A 14,888-nucleotide genomic window follows, 5' to 3' on the forward strand; every position below is an offset into this window, starting at 1 on the left:
CTATCTATCATGCTACTGGAAGTCAAAAGAAAGCTGGAGTAGCCAGACTTATATCAGATAAACTAGACTTTAAAGGCTGTAACAAGAGATGAAGAAGGGCATTATATAATAATTAAAGGGTCTATCCATCAGGAAGAGCTAAAAATTATAAATGTCTATGCGCCGAATACGGGAGCCCCCAAATATATAAAACAACTACTCACAAAGATAAGCAACCTTATTGATAAGAATGTGGTAATTGCAGGGGACTTTAACACTTCACTTACAGAAATGGATAGATCATCTAGACACACAGTCAATAAAGAAGCAAGGGCCCTGAATGATACATTGGATCAGATGGACTTGACATATATAGAACTCTGCATCCCAAAGCAATAGAATATACTTTCTTCTCGAGTGCACATGGAACATTCTCCAAGATAGATCACATACTGGGTCACAAAACAGCCCTTCATAAGTATACAAGAATTGACATCATACCATGCATACTTTCAGACCACAATGCTATGAAGCCTGAAATCAACCACAGGAAAAAGCCTGGAAAACCTCCAAAAGCACGGAGGTTAAAGAACACCCTACTAAAGAATGAATGGGTCCACCAGGCAATTAGAGAAGAAATTTAAAAATATATGGAAACAAACGAAAATGAAAATACAACAATCCAAATGCTTTGGGATGCAGCGAAGGCAGTCCTGAGAGGAAAATACATTGCAATCCAGGCCTATCTCAAGAAACAAGGAAAATCCCAAATACAAAATCTAACAGCACACCTAAAGGAAATAGAAGCAGAACAGCAAAGACAGCCTAAACCCAGCAGAAGAAGAGAAATAATAAAGATCAGAGCAGAAATAAACAATATAGAATCTAAAAAAACTGTAGAGCAGATCAACGAAACCACGAGTTGGTTTTTTGAAAAAATAAACAAAATTGATAAAACTCTAGCCAGGCTTCTCAAAAAGAAAAGGGAGATGACCCAAATAGATAAAATCATGAATGAAAATGGAATGATTACAACCAATCCCTCAGAGATACAAACAATTATCAGGGAATACTATGAAAAATTATATGCCAACAAATTGGACAACCTGGAAGAAATGGACAAATTCCTAAACACCCACACACTTCCAAAACTCAATCAGGAGGAAATAGAAAGCTTGAACAGACCCATAACCAGCGAAGAAATTGAATCGGTTATCAAAAATCTCCCAACAAATAAGAGTCCAGGACCAGATGGCTTCCCAGGGGAGTTCTACCAGACGTTTAAAGCAGAGATAATACCTATCCTTCGCAAGCTATTCCAAGAAATAGAAAGGGAAGGAAAACTTCCAGACTCATTCTATGAAGCCAGTATTACTTTGATTCCTAAACCAGACAGAGACCCAGTAAAAAAAGAGAACTACAGGCCAATATCCCTGATGAATATGGATGCAAAAATTCTTAATAAGATACTAGCAAATCGAATTCAACAGCATATAAAAAGAATTATTCACCATGATCAAGTGGGATTCATTCCTGGGATGCAGGGCTGGTTCAACATTCGCAAATCAATCAATGTGATACATCACATTAATAAAAGAAAAGATAAGAACCATATGATCCTGTCAATCGATGCAGAAAAGGCCTTTGACAAAATTCAGCAACGTTTCTTAATAAAAACCCTTGAGAAAGTCGGGATAGAAGGAACATACTTAAAGATCATAAAAGCCATTTATGAAAAGCTCACAGCTAACATCATCCTTAATGGGGAAAAACTGAGAGCTTTTTCCCTGAGATCAGGAACAGGATAGGGATGCCCACTCTCACCGCTGTTGTTTAACATAGTGTTGGAAGTTCTAGCATCAGCAATCAGACAACAAAAGGAAATCAAAGGCATCAAAATTGGCAAAGATGAAGTCAAGCTTTCACTTTTTGCAGATGACATGATATTATACATGGAAAATCCGATAGACTCCACCAGAAGTCTGCTAGAACTGACACATGAATTTAGCAAAGTTGCAGGATATAAAATCAATGTACAGAAATCAGTTGCATTCTTAGACACTAATAATGAAGCAACAGAAAGACAAATAAAGAAACTGATCCCATTCACAATTGCACCAAGAAGCATAAAATACCTAGGAATAAATCTAACCAAAGATGTAAAAGATCTGTATGCTGAAAACTATAGAAAGCTTATGAAGGAAATTGAAGAAGATATAAAGAAATGGAAAAACATTCCCTGCTCATGGATTGGAAGAATAAATATTGTCAAAATGTCAATACTACCCAAAGCTATCTACACATTCAATGCAATCCCAATCAAAATTGCACCAGCATTCTTCTCGAAACGAGAACAAGCAATCCTAAAATTCATATGGAACCACAAAAGGCCCCGAATAGCCAAAGTAATTTTGAAGAAGAAGACCAAAGCAGGAGGCATCACAATCCCAGACTTTAGCCTCTACTACAAAGCTGTAATCAAGACAGCATGGTATTGGCATAAAAACAGACACATAGACCAATGGAATAGAATAGAATCCCCAGAACTAGACCCACAAAAGTATGGCCAACTAATCTTTGACAAAGCAGGAAAGAATATCCAATGGAAAAATGACAGTCTCTTTAACAAATGGTGCTGGGAGAACTGGATAGCAACATGCAGAAGATTGAAACTAGACCACTTTCTCACACCATTCACAAAAATAAACTCAAAATGGATAAAGGACCTGAATGTGAGACAGGAAACCATCAAAACCCTAGAGGAGAAAGCAGGAAAAGATCTCTCTGACCTCAGTCGTAGCAATTTCTTACTTGACACATCCCCAAAGGCAAGGGAATTAAAAGCAAAAATGAACTACTGGGACCTTATGAAGATAAAAAGCTTCTGCACAGCAAAGGAAACAACCAACAAAACTAAAAGGCAACCAAGAGAATGGGAAAAGATATTTGCAAATGACATATCAGACAAAGGGCTAGTATCCAAAATCTATTATAAAGAGCTCACCAAACTCCACACCCAAAAAACAAATAACCCAGTGAAGAAATGGGCAGAAAACACGAATAGACACTTCTCTAAAGAAGACATCCAGATGGCCAACAGGCACATGAAAAGATGCTCAATGTCACTCCTCATCAGGGAAATACAAATCAAAACCACACTCAGGTATCACCTCACGCCAGTCAGAGTGGCCAAAATGAACAAATCAGGAGACTACAGATGCTGGCGAGGATGTGGAGAAACGGGAACCCTCTTGCACTGTTGGTGGGAATGCAAATTGGTGCAGCCACTCTGGAAAACAGTGTGGAGGTTCCTCAAAAAATTAAAAATAGACCTACCCTATGACCCAGCAGTAGCACTGCTAGGAATTTACCCAAGGGATACAGGAGTACTGATGCACAGGGGCACTTGTACCCCAATGTTTATAGCAGCACTCTCAACAATAGCCAAATTATGGAAAGAGCCTAAATGTCCATCAACTGATGAATGGATAAAGAAATTGTGGTTTATATACACAATGGAGTACTACAGGGCAATGAGAAAGAACGAAATATGGCCCTTTGTAGCAACGTGGATGGAACTGGAGAGTGTGATGCTAAGTGAAATAAGCCATACTGAGAAAGACAGATACCATACGGTTTCACTCTTATGTGGATCCTGAGAAACTTAACAGAAACCCATGGGGGAGGGGAAGGAAAAAAAAAAAAAGAGGTTAGAGTGGGAGAGAGCCAAAGCATAAGAGACTCTTAAAAACAGAACAAACTGAGGGTTGATGGGGGGGTGGGAGGGTGGGTGATGGGTATTGAGGAGGGCACCTTTTGGGATGAGCACTGGGTGTTGTATGGAAACCAATTTGACAATAAATTTCATATATTGAAAAAATAAAAAATAAAAAAATAAATGTTAAAAAAATAAAAAAAAGAAAGAAAGAAAGAAAGAAAGAAAGAAAGAAAGAAAGAAAGAAAGAACTTACCTGAACAACAACTGAAAAGGCCTTTGATTTTATTCTCGCTAAGGATTCTGCCCTTTCACATCTCTGGATAAAAAATAAACAAGAAGGAGAAAAAGTTAAAACACATAAACATTAAAAGAAATTATGAATACCCAGGTATTTATCAGAAATAAGATTGGAGATAGAAGATACGGTAAAAAGAAATTAACATTTTTTGGACATACATTGACCAAAGACATATAAACACAGACAACATTCTCATAGCAGGTCCACAACACCATCTCCATAGCTACTGACTGTTGAAATTCAGGATTTAAGGAAGATTATATGAATGAAAGCCTTGGTGATCAGGCCACTCCCTCCTCATCTGCCTCCTCTTCTGCCTATGCCCCAAAATGACTCCTGTCTCATCCACGAAGATGGACGAAAACCCTGGAGGCAGGAAGCAATAAACAGTAGCTAGAGCTCCACACTGGCTGAAAGTAGGACAGGAAGTAAGAAAAGACATATTTCAAAAACCCTACTCTGCCTGTGTAAGGACTAAGAGCACCTTCCACCATCATTCTCCCCTTTCCCTGCAAAAACTCTTAACATCCTCACTCCCAATTTATACTTGTGGTCTTCCACAAGGTTTCCAGGAAAAAACAGACTAACTTTTCATAGAGCTGATGTTTCAGGATTGTCTGAGATAATTATTTTAATACCAAGGGTCATAATACCTGTACACAGAATCACTTGTATACATAATACTTGTATACAGAACCACACAGAAAATGAAAACAAACTAACCAAACTATTGCCCCGCAAACAATCAGATAGTGAATTTCTCTGACCTCTGATTCTTGTGAATTTCCTTCTCTCTTTTCTTCTCCATCTTTAACTTTTGATTTTAAGGATGGATTCTGGAAGAGCACAAAAGTTATATATACACATTTACAATTCAAATTAACTAAAAATCAATTGCAAATAATTTCAGAGCAATGAGAATCATTTATTTTTTTAATTACTGCAAAACTAAACGATCATTTCACCTTATTACTGCACGGTTCACCACCTGACATTAAATTAAGATCAAGGTTAGGTTTCAGAATAGTACTAAAAATCATCAATAAAATGCCTAAATCCTCCTAAGGAAGGAAAACATGCATTTCATATAGTAGTAAGAAAATTGGTTTATTCTCCTTTCCTTCGTCTTAGTAATGCTAAGTAGAGAGTTTACTCAAAGAGGGTGCTATAAAAAAAGAAGTAGTATAAAAAAAGGGCAATAAGAAAGTACTCCGATAGATTTTTACATTGATTGCCTAGGTCATTTGTGTAACCCATTTGTAACACTTGAAGTATTCAAACATTCTAAACTGTGCTGTCTCTCATTAAAATAAATGTGGGTAGAGGAAGCAAACTCTTTCCTTCTTCTCAAGACTGTCATCTGATCACTTTCTTTATCTTTTCTAAAATTAAGTTTTGAGCCAAATCCCTTTATATAATGAAAAGCCAAAAACTGGCAACCAATCTTTCTGAAAGACAATATATAAAATAGTAATTCCCATCTAGCATTTATGAAAACACTAATACATTATCAGACACATAATAAGTCATCAGAAATTGCTTATGTTTTACTTTTATTTTTTCCTAAAAGTATTTACTAAAATAAGATGGAGTGGTGATTTCAAAGCTAAATTCAGCAAGGCTGGCCATGAGGTTTCCAGGGTAAAAAGTTTCTCTAGGTGAAAAGGTTACTGTGGAATATGGGCAGCTCCAGCGTCAGTATCTGGATCAGAAAACTAAACTGAAAATCTATAAAACTGTGTAAAACTAAACTGTGCTGATGAGATCTGTAAATGGATAAATCAAGGCAGGCAGAGCATGCCCTCTCACAATGGAAAAAGCCACCACTCAGGTCTAGCAGTCTGTTGCCATGCACAAAAGTGGGACCACTATTACAAACCACTGATTTTTAACAGAAGCTGGATGTCTGGAATTTTAACTGAAGTCCACAAATATTTAAGTGCCAGTAATTATTTTGACATTTTAAAACAATTTTAGGATCAACACTGTGTCAAACAAACCACACCTGTGTGTAGGATTTGGCCCAAAGACCGCCAGTGTGCAACCTCTAGAAAATGCTAAATTATAAAGATTGGAATAAATCTATGGTATACCAAGATTACTTATTCCTCTAAAGTTAGATAGATATTATATATAATGTATGTTATTTAATACGTATTATAGAATTATTATTAATAATTGTGTAAATATATATATATATATATATATATATATATATATAATGACATACAAAATCTGTTTGTAAGGTTAAATAGCATTACATAGCGGATAACTGGCAAAGCCAGACCTAGAAAAGTAAAGCCCTCGAAATCTTAACTCCAGGAGAATGTAGCCACTCAACTAAACTGCCTCTCAACCTCATCATCCCTGTCTAGCCATTAGTGTAGAATGCAAATACAACAGTGATATATTAAACAAGCGGTCACATACCTTTCTGTCTTTGTGCCACTGCTGATGCTCTAAAACTATGTTCTTAATATTGTCAAAAAAATCATCCTTTATCAAGCTGAGGGCTTTGTCTGGATTGGATTTATCACCTGAAATTATATGTTTCATGTTCTGATAATGATCGTGAACATTCAGCATTTCCTAAAAGTGAAAAGATGAATCTTTCAGTTCAATTTTTGGGAGAAACTTAAAGGCAAAACCAACACAAAATAAAATGACACTCCCAAGTGACTAAGTTGATAAAGAATAATAAGCTACAGTATATTGAAAACAATATAATCATATAACCCAAATAGTACAACTTTATTAATGGTCTCCACAGAGATCCACTAATCTTCACAAACCTCAAAGCCTCTGTGCCTGTCCCCATAAGCTCCATCATTACTTCACTAGTAAGATCCACGATTAAAAGAAATAGAAGGCAATTTATGACAACATTTGAGGCATCACTTAGACCTTCTTCCCCAGAAACCTCCAGCCAGTTGGGCAGGTCTATGGGGTAAGGGAAAGATAGCACATTACAGGTAGACTTCAGAAATCAGATAAAGCCAGTATTGAGACTTGGCTCAAAGAGCAGCAGAGAACGACTGACACTCCCATCACAGATGACCACTGCAACACCCGAGTCATCCCCAAGTTAGGCTACTCAATTCATTTCCAGTAGGTTTTGATGGCATTGACAGGGATCTGTTCAAACAATCACGAGCTGCTGGGCAGTGCTGAGTGCTCACTCATGCAGGACCTTCAAAGGAGAACACTGTCCAGACATGGGGAGCCCTTAACTTTGTACAGCTTGCAGTGTGCTGAATTCCATTATTTTACTACATGCAATAAAATACAGAGGAAAGACCACTAGCTGGACCCAGTTTTGAGGCTGAGTTCTGTCATTTGCTAGACTGTGACCTTGAGCAAATCCCTCAATCTGAGAATCACATTCCACATTTGTACAAAATTAAGTGATGCCATCTAGCCCACTGTAAACTATATTAAGTGAGCTTATACAAGTGGGCATGTTCTATAAAATGTAAAGCAACATACAAAGTTAAAGGATTAAGAAATAAAAGAAAGTACATGCACCTTGGAGCCTTATAGGCTTGGACATTCAAATCCAGTGTCTGTACCTTACTGTACCCTACTTTATGCAAATTACTTACCTTCTCTGAACCTCAGTTTCCTTGTTTTTGAAATCAGGAAAATACCACCTCCTTTGCAGGGTTACTATGATCATTAGTGAGATAACAGACATAAAACACCTAATAGTTCCTGGCACGTGCTGAACACGCAACACATGATAGCCACTACTGTATTATAATTGTAGAAGTAAAGAAACAGAAATGACTGGCTTAAGGTCATATTTAAGTAATAGAGTTATAATTCAAAATCAAAAGTTTCTTTTTCCCCATATACTTTTTTTTTTTTTTTTTATTTCCATTTTATAAAAAAAACAGTTTTTTATTAGTTTCAGGTATACAACACAGGGACTCAACAAAAATCAGAAGTTCTGATTCAATATCCTAGTCTCTTCATTTTATTATGCATCCTTAACCACAAAGCTAGAACTAATGAGTAGCTGAATCATGACCCAAATTCAGGTCTGCTGACATGTAGGCTTAATAGCATTTGCAGGCAGGAGAAGCAACGTAGGGAAGTATTAAATGTAAGGATTATTATGAGAACAGGTGAAAGACTGCACAAGGACAGGATGAACAGAGTCAACAGAGGGAAAAGGCTCTTAAAGCAGGTCTGTGGCAAGTTAAAGACCCTACAAAAAATCACGATGACTTCACATAGAAGCTTCTAGGAATAGGCATTCCATACCTTGGCCCTTTGGACCCTCCTCCCCAATCACCCTAAAAGGATATGCCTTTGATCACCCCAGCTCTGTTCTCTAAAATCTTTCAGGGTAACCTGGGTGGCTCAGTCGGTTAAGCATCCAGTTCTTGATTTCGGCTCAGGTCATGTTCTCATGGTCGTGAGATCGAGCCCCACATCGGGCTCCATGCTAAGTGTGGCACTGGCTTGGGATTCTCTCCTTCCCTCTCTCTCTGCCCTTACCCCACTCATTCTCTCTCTCAAAATAAAAATAAACTTAAAAAAATAAAATATAAAATCTTCCATACCTGTTTGCTGACATAGACATATTTTCAAACAAAGGAACCTGTATTTCAACACCTTCAGAACCTTTAATTCTTAAAAGAACGTAAAATCAAAAACCATGTTTAAGAAGGTATGTTAACAAAAAATTAACTTTCTACCACCATATCAGTCCACAACCAAAAATGGGTTTTGTTTCAAACTCAGGGCAGTGCTATTCCATGCATGTAAAATTCTGGAAGTCTCACTACTTATTCATGTGAAAGATGATTTTTCTCAATACTGACAACTCAAATAAAATACCAAAATACATTAGATGGTAAAGCTGCTTTAAGACTATGCCTCTTATCCATAAATCTTGATTTCATATTTTTGTTTTATCAGAACAGCTTTAAATTGTTTTCAATGGCTTTTAAAATAAGCATTATAAAAAGCAACTTAGGAAATAAATACATAGTGTTAAAAAATAAAAATTAAGTCACTTTAAATTCTTGTTTTATGACCTATTTAAAATCAAACATAAATGGTGGCTTCAGTATTTGAATCTAAACATCCCAAGTCCAAGGGCAGTCTTCTATATTTTTTGCTTCTCACAGAGTTTCAAGATTTATTCCATAAATGTTCATATATTTAGAGTGTATTACATCTGATACTTTAGAGAAACAATAAGCGTTCTATGATTGGTTCAAATCATTAGAAAAAATTTCAGTATCCCTAGATGAAGGTAAAACTTCGATATATAGTTAACAATAAAACATTTTTTTTAAATTTCAAGAGCATAAAAAACAAATTTACCTCTAACACATCAGAAGTGATAAGTTTCATTACACGATCATTTGGGTCCTTAAATTCTTCTGTAACTTCAGCTCGTTGAATTTTCTTCTTCATTCTATATGATAGCTATGTGATAATGAATGTCTTTTAAAGGATATTTTTTTAGATAATCCATTTTCCAAAGACTATTAGACTTTTAAAATAACCTTTAAGGGGCACCTGGGTGGTTCAGTCGGGTAAGCATCCAACTTCAGCTCAGGTCATGATCTCACAGTTCATGAGTTTGAGCCCCAAACCAGGTGAGCTTGAGCCCCACTTCAGGGGAGCTCGAGCCCAATTTGGCCAGGCTGACAGTGTGGAGCCTGCGTGGGATTCTTTCTCTCTCCCTCTCTCTCTGTCCCTCACTCACTTGTGCCCTCTTTGATAGATAGATAGATAGATAGATAGATAGATAAAATAAAGTATTTAAAAAATTAATAAAATAAAATAGCCTTTAAGATGCCATGCCACATGCTTATAAATTCAAATGATAGAGAAGTTACATGATTGGCCAGCTGATGTCAGATCCAGAATTAGGACCTGGTGCTCTTTTAATCTAATATTTCAAGTATCATAAGACTGAAGAAACATATTTTATTAGTGGACATTAATTCTTCACCAACTGACTTTAAAATTCCTTGGTCTTCTTTCAGTAACCTCTCTGATGTCTGAATAAAGGAATAAACAAATGGCAAATGCCAAATCTCATTTCCTATTCTAACAATTTACTTAACAGATGGCATCTAGAAACACACTGTATTTAAAAGCAGAGACTAAATTTTTGTTTGCAAAAAAAAGTAATCAGAAAGCATTTTCTCCTATTTTAAGACACTGTTCTAATTGTATTGGAAATTATATAATATTCTTTCTACTTTATGAACAATGAAGCATAATTTCTCATTTTGAAAAACAATCTATTTTAGATAACATACCAATTTGGGCATTGCTGTAAAGTGAAATGCTTTGTCTAGTCGTAGTTTCCTAAAAATATAAGCTGCATCAAAATGTTGTGCATTTATCAAATCTTGCTGAAATTTTAAGACTTCATCCCAATCTTTCAGGGCAACTCTAATCTACAAACAAGAGAGTAAAAAAGTTACTAAAGGTATATCTTTTTTCATTAATGTATTTTAATTTAGAAACATTGGCATTCCTATTTAAATCAGTTTGTTGTAAAAATATTGTACCTGTTTCCTATTTCTGCTGAGGGAAAACAACAAGTATTACCTTTTGTTTTGGTTGACACAGTTGGGTGTTATATAATCCATACAGCAGATACAAAGCACCAACTCTGATCTGGAAGGTGTAGGGCGGTAAAAAATATTGCCAAGCCAAAGCTAATGCTTCTTTTGTAAACATGTTCTTTTCTAAATTTCTCATTCTACCACTAGAAAACAAAGAGAAAATAAATTATGACTCTAAGTAAACCAGTAATGAACACAAATTAGAAGAGGTATATTCTAGCAGCTACTAGAAACTGGATGGGCATTCCACATCTGATCCTTTCACAATTCAAGCACAAAAACTTACTTTTCTGCTGTGCTTCTTACACTGAGGAATAGACATGCACTCGGTAAACAGGATGCATCTTCCTAAGGCATCAACTTTACTTGCTGAATAGGGGAGCAAAGGGGGAGGGGCTACAAATTATTCCTGGTTAAGAATTTAAAACATTTTTAAAAATTAAAATAACCATGGTTATATTACAGAATAAAATACAAAAGTTATATGCCTTCTAATATGCAATGGAGATTTTCCCCAATACTCTCAGGGATATACTCTACACCTCATTAGTCCTTGAGACACCTAGGTGAAAAAGTTAATGAACCACAATACAATATAACCCACACCCTCCTCCCAATTCTGCAGGACAAAGCTCACCAAAGTAAAGAAGGAGCAGGGTAGAAAAGCAGACTTCACTATACTCCCAAAGCCTGGGATCTTCAAATAATAAATACACTAAAAGAATGCAAAATACTGTAGTATTAGCAACCAAAGCAACTGCTAAAGAAACATCACCACTACTCAAGTAGTGTCTACTTTTTTTCTCATTTTACTTTTTCCTCCTTAGCTAAATATATGGAGGTAACCCCCGCAATATTTTCCAATATCTGCTTTACCACCTACTAGCTGTGTGACCACGGAGATTACTTAACCTCCTTAAGCCTCAATTTCCCCTTCCATAAAACAAGGATAATTATGTACCTGCTTTTCAAAGTTGTTCTACGGATTAAATACATTAAGCTATAAATGTATTACATTTAGTAGCCATTAAAAAAATTAGTTCCTTTCATTAACGGTACAATAAATAGCTCTCTATCCTCCATCCCCCGCAATGTACAAACTACACAGGTAATTATTACATTGAAACAAAGAGAACTTTTACTTCTGATTCAGGAAAACACAGTCTTAATCACAAGAATTCATTCAGCCAATCATTTAGCTTTTTCAATATTGTGTGTGTTATGCTAATGAATATCAAACTTATCCAGTCACTGTCCTCACAGAGCTCTGTCTAGTGGAAGGAAAACTTTAAAGCAACAATAATAATAATAAGTGAATATTTACAGGGCAATGAAGGGTGCCCTTAACACGTATTAGCTCATTTAACACTCATGACTGCAATAAGAGGTATTACAGTCTCCATGCTATGGATATGGAAGTTCAGGCAAGTAATTTGCCCGAAGTCGGAGTTACTCTTTGGGCTGTGATTCAAATTCAGGCAGTCCAGCTCTGTAATCTGCTTGCTCTTAACCGCTATACTCTACCACCTTTTGAACTACACGCTGAAAATAACCTGTGCTAAGTCGAGAGATAAAAGAAGCATAATGCTCTGGGGAAAAACCCAGTATGAACGCCTGACTTACTCTAGAAGGGCAAAGGAAGGCTTCCCTGAAACACTGTTCATTTGAGATTAATCTGAGTTTAGAAAAAGGTGGTCTGGCAGAAGGAACTGGGGGGAAAGCTCCAGGCCCAGTAAAGCTTGAAGAGGACCACAGGAGGCCTGGAGCAAGACGCTGGAACGGCAGACGAAGCTGCAGATATGGGCTGAGGCCAGTCAGGGAGGGTGTTGCCAGGCAGATGAGAGACGGTGAGCTTTATCCTAAGGGCAGTGCAAACCACTGGAGTGGTAAGCAGGGGAAGGACAGGCACTCTAGAAAGACAACTGTGGTTGTATGAAAAACGAATTCAGTCGTGCAGCGTTCTGTCTTTGCTTGGGTGTTTGTTTTGTTTTTAAACAAGGGGCTTTAGGAGAACAAGGCTGGAGGAGGGCAAATGATGGGTGACCTGGGCCAGGGTGAGGCAGAGGAGATGGAGAAGGCGGTTTAGAAGGGTGGCCAGGCAGAAATACATACTCGGCGGGAGGCCGCAAAAGGACACAGACGAAGCCAATGAAACTGCCCAGGAAGAAGGCCCGGGAGAGCTGGGGGCAGCGTGCAGGGGCTGCAGCCTTCCTCAGCCCTTCCCAGGAGCAGCAGCGCTTTGGGGAAGAAAAAAGCTTCCTACTCCGCCTCTGAGCAGGGAGTGATGCGACGGTAGCGGACTAGAAACACCCACCAGAAGATGGTCCCGAATTTCATGCTCCTCCAGAGCTCCGTGAAGTCCTCGAAGCGCACGCTATCGGTCTCCTGGAAGCGGCTGAGCAGCGCCTCGCAGTCAGTCTGCAGGCCTGCAGGAGTCCCCATGCCTGCAAAAGCCCCTAGACCACGCGCGGACCAGCCGGCGGCTGTCGCCCAGGAAACCGAAGCCGGACGTCCCGCCCCCTGTGCTTGACGTACTTGCCTTATCCGGCCCTTTAGCTCCGCCTCTAGCCGGACTGGTGCGAATTGTGGGTTTTGCTTCTTGCGCATGAGTGGATGTGTGCCCGTACCTGCTCTGATCTGCTTAAAGATAGAGGGCTAAGGTCAGTTCTCTCAATTTCATTGAAGAAGTTTCTATTTCAGGAGTCGTGTGAGCCCAAGCAGGATTTTAGGTCTGCATTAGGCTAGCTTATGTAAATTGGCTTTACCCTTACTTTCCTTTAAAGTGACCCTGGGGGCGCCTGGGTGGCTCAGTTAAGCCCCTGACTTCGGTTCAGGTTATAATCTCGGGGGTTTGTGAGTTCGAGCCCCTCATCCTGCACTGTGCTAACAGCTCAGAACCTGGAGCCTGCTTGAGATTCTGTGTCTCCCTCTCTCACTGCCCTTCTCCCGCTGGCACTTTGTCTTTATATCAAAAATAAACATTAAAGTGATCCTGGAGTCACAGAAGTCAACTTTTATAATTAGGCAAGAACAGGTCCCATCTTCCACCTAATTCTTCGTGGAAACAGTATCTAAAGAAGACCTTTTACTAGGAAATGAACTCCACTTATTCTCTCATAGTTTACAACCACATAGTATAGTGTTCAATGTGTGTCTCTCCTTGTAACCATTGCAGTCTTCTGCAACCGCAAATTGAGAAACTTGTGAACATCTCCCCACCGCCGCTCACACCCCTATGTTCATAATAATCTGGCATAGTACTTGGCAGAAAGTACATATTTATCGATTATTTGGCTTAATTGGCACTCTGTGTATCCTCCACCTCTTACTCCCTGGAGCTGGATATGGAGTAGTATGCTGGACTTCTCACCATTTTCAGATTGCAGGGCATGCTATTTTTATTCTTTAGGAGTGGTATGCCAATATAATGGAAAGCATTAGACCAACTGTAGATGGACGTTCAACTCACTTAACTTTCCTGATCATTGATCTTTTTAAAAAAATTTATGTAATATTTATGTATACAGAAAACCTTATGTAACATGTCTAAGATAAGCATAACAATGAAGTGAACATTTGTGTACCTTCTACCTGTGGAGGAACAGGAACAGGAACAAGTCTGTCACATTCATCTGTGAACTCCTCCTCTAATTTATTCCCCTGCCTTTACCACTACCATGGTAACAACTACCTTGTTTTGCTTCTCATTCTTTTGCGTCCGACTTCAGCTCAGGTCATGATCTCATAGTTTGTGGGTTCAAGCCCCTTGTTGCGTTCTGTACTGACAGCTCAGGGCCTGGAGCCTGCTTCAGATTCTGTCTCCTTCTCTCTTTCTCTGCTCCTACCGCACTTGTGCTCTTTCTCAAAAATAAATAAATATTTAAAAGTTATTCCTTGTTTATCTTAAATACAGTTTAACTGTATTTTAAAGGACGTCCTTTATTTTTCTTTGTCAAATATGACAAATCTACTTACACATTACAGCAGTATATATATATATATATATATATACATATATACATATGTACGTATATACATATACATATATACACATACATATGTATATATATACATATACATACATATGTATGTATATACATATATACACTATATATGTATATATGTATATACATATACACTATATATATACATATATATACATATATACACTATATATATGTATATATATACATATATACATTATATATGTATATATATACATATATATGTAGTATATACACTATATATGTATATATATACATATATACACAGTATATACACTATATATATACAT

At 37.6% G+C, this 14,888-nt stretch overlaps 1 protein-coding gene across 1 annotated transcript in view; it reads right to left on the bottom strand.

Annotated features, from left to right (window-relative positions):
- Positions 1-13,093, bottom strand: part of SNAPC1 (small nuclear RNA activating complex polypeptide 1) — a 36,087-nt gene extending 22,994 nt beyond the window's left edge. Inside the window, exons 1-7 of the mRNA XM_049611528.1 lie at positions 12,909-13,093; positions 10,578-10,737; positions 10,283-10,423; positions 9,333-9,437; positions 6,426-6,584; positions 4,763-4,831; positions 3,951-4,013 (exon numbers count right to left, since the gene is read on the bottom strand). Of these exons, the coding sequence (XP_049467485.1) occupies positions 3,951-4,013; positions 4,763-4,831; positions 6,426-6,584; positions 9,333-9,437; positions 10,283-10,423; positions 10,578-10,737; positions 12,909-13,036 (825 nt within the window). The 5' untranslated portion in view covers positions 13,037-13,093. The remainder of the gene's footprint in view (positions 1-3,950; positions 4,014-4,762; positions 4,832-6,425; positions 6,585-9,332; positions 9,438-10,282; positions 10,424-10,577; positions 10,738-12,908) is intronic.
- Positions 13,094-14,888: the final 1,795 nt, after the last annotated feature.

Source organism: Panthera uncia (assembly GCF_023721935.1).
Source record: "Panthera uncia isolate 11264 chromosome B3 unlocalized genomic scaffold, Puncia_PCG_1.0 HiC_scaffold_1, whole genome shotgun sequence".
Lineage (NCBI taxonomy): Eukaryota > Metazoa > Chordata > Mammalia > Carnivora > Felidae > Panthera > Panthera uncia.